The sequence below is a fragment of the Chlamydomonas reinhardtii genome, chromosome 3, assembly GCF_000002595.2.
Source record: "Chlamydomonas reinhardtii strain CC-503 cw92 mt+ chromosome 3, whole genome shotgun sequence".
NCBI classification, from domain to species: Eukaryota; Viridiplantae; Chlorophyta; class Chlorophyceae; order Chlamydomonadales; family Chlamydomonadaceae; genus Chlamydomonas; species Chlamydomonas reinhardtii.
Window position 1 is genome coordinate 9,124,463 of NC_057006.1, and position 2,141 is coordinate 9,126,603.

A 2,141-nucleotide genomic window follows, 5' to 3' on the forward strand; every position below is an offset into this window, starting at 1 on the left:
TTTACAACCTCCCCTCCCCTCCCCCCTAATTCCCATTTGCCCCCCCCCCCCCCATCTGCCCCCCCCCCCATCTCACCCCCCCACCTCCCCCCCTGCATCCTGTACCGCTTTTCCGAACATCCTTGCACCCCCCCCCCTCTCCCCCCCCATCTCCCGCCCCTCCCCACACCCACCTGCTGAAGCTCAGCCCCTGCTCCTCGCAGTGCTGCAGTAGCGCCAGCCACACGGTGGGCACCCCCGCCGACATGGTCACGCCGTGGCCCTCCATCAGGCCGTAGATGGAGGCGCCGTCAAGGTAGGGGCCTGGGGGGGAGGGAGGGAGTTTTACATTCATGATTGTTACGAAGTGGGGGTAGCCGTGGAGGGGGGTAGCCGTTCGTGGAAAACGGAATGATTGATTCACTGCGGTAGCGTTGGGAATAAGGGACATTGGGAACAGGGGGCAGAGCCCAGTGACAGATCCCAGTTGCCGCCCCGGGGGAGGGGGTAGCGCGCTAGCCGTCCATGCAAGACGGAGTGGTTCCATTGCAGTGCTGAGGGATGTGGAGATCAGAAAAAAGCACCAAGCCCTCCTCCCTCCTCTCCCTCCCCCTCCTCTCCTCCTCTCCCTCCCCCTCTCCTCCCTCCTTTCCTCCCTCCCCCTCCTCCCGGCGGCCTCACCCGGCAGCACGAGCCGCGCCCCCACCAGCGGCGCCGCGAACACCAGCCCCCACACGTTGGCGTGGAACATGGGCACCACAGCCAGGCAGCAGCTGGACGCGGCCAGGGGCAGGCTGTCGGCCTGCGGGATGTGGGCGGGTGAGGGTGGGCGTGTGTGTGTGGGCGTGTGTGCGGCGGGAGGTGGGGGGTGGGGGTGTGGGGGGATGAGGTGGGGTGGGGGGTTGGGTGGGTGGGGGCTGCATGTGTATGTCTGTGTGCTTGTTTTCGGCATAACGAGTGAGGACATGTGGCAAGGAGGGGGTTTGCAGTGTAAGTGAACCAAGCAACAATGACCGCATGTAACACACGCACGCACGCACGCACGCACGCACACACACACACACACACACACACACACACACACACACACACACGTATGTGCTCGCTCACCTGCACCAGCAGCATGGCGTGCAGGTAGTTGGAGCGGTGCGAGTACAGCACACCCTGTGGGGGCGTGTGGGTGTGGGGAGGGTGTGCGGATGTGGGGTGGTGGCAAGTGAGAGACACGGTGGCAGGTGGCTGCAGCTACTGCCAAGTGGCGGCAAGGCCTGCGCATGCCGCCACTGCCACCGCCGCCATCCCTGCGCGGGCTGCATCCTCTGGTGCCAGCCGCGCCCCGCTGCCGTACCTTGGGGTTGCCGGTGGTCCCGGAGGTGTAGCACATGCCGCACGCGTCGTGCTCGTCCACCTGCGTCCACCTGCAGGCAACCCCCCGGCAGTCACGCACAGATCCACAGATCCACACAGCCACACACACACACACACACACACACACACACGGCATGAGCATTTGCATCTGGGCGTGGTTGGACCCACAGAAGCATCTATGCAAGGAGATGTACCTGATCACATACCCGACACGTAACTGACACGTCAATGGCACGCACACGTACCCGACACACATGGCTGGCACACGTGCCCAGCACGCCCACATGACCACACACACACACGCCCACACACACACACACACGCACATGTCCGCTTCCCCCCCGCACGCACCTGAACCCCGCCAGCGCCGCCCCGCCGCCCGCCGCCGCCGCCGCCCCCAGCAGCTCCTCATAGCAGTGCACGCCCACGCCCGGAGGCAGGCCGCCGGTGGGGGGCATGTTTAGCCTGTGCGGGCGTGTGCGTGTGTGCGTGTGTGTGGTAAAAAACAACACGTGAATGCTCCGCCAACCCCTGAGCCAGACTTCAGCCGGCGTGAAGTGCGGGGCGTCACACCTGCGGCCCCCCTCTCACCCTCCCTCCCTCAGACCACCCTCCCTCCCCACCCTCCCACCCACCTCCCCTTCTACTCCCACCCACCTCCCCTTCCACTCCCACCACCACCCAGCCCCCACTCCCTGCCTCCCCCCCTTCCACTCCCACCACCACCCAGCCCCCACTCCCTCCCTTCCACTCCCTCCCTTCCACTCCCCCCTCCCCCCACTCCCCCCTCGCGC

The 2,141-nt window shown here is 66.0% G+C and overlaps 1 protein-coding gene across 1 annotated transcript in view; it reads right to left on the reverse strand.

Annotated features, from left to right (window-relative positions):
* CHLRE_03g211745v5 (uncharacterized protein) overlaps nucleotides 1-2,141 on the reverse strand; it is a 9,097-nt gene that overhangs the window by 4,034 nt on the left and 2,922 nt on the right. Inside the window, exons 5-9 of the mRNA XM_043061582.1 lie at nucleotides 1,699-1,812; nucleotides 1,328-1,397; nucleotides 1,090-1,143; nucleotides 661-781; nucleotides 174-303 (exon numbers count right to left, since the gene is read on the reverse strand). Of these exons, the coding sequence (XP_042926711.1) occupies nucleotides 174-303; nucleotides 661-781; nucleotides 1,090-1,143; nucleotides 1,328-1,397; nucleotides 1,699-1,812 (489 nt within the window). The remainder of the gene's footprint in view (nucleotides 1-173; nucleotides 304-660; nucleotides 782-1,089; nucleotides 1,144-1,327; nucleotides 1,398-1,698; nucleotides 1,813-2,141) is intronic.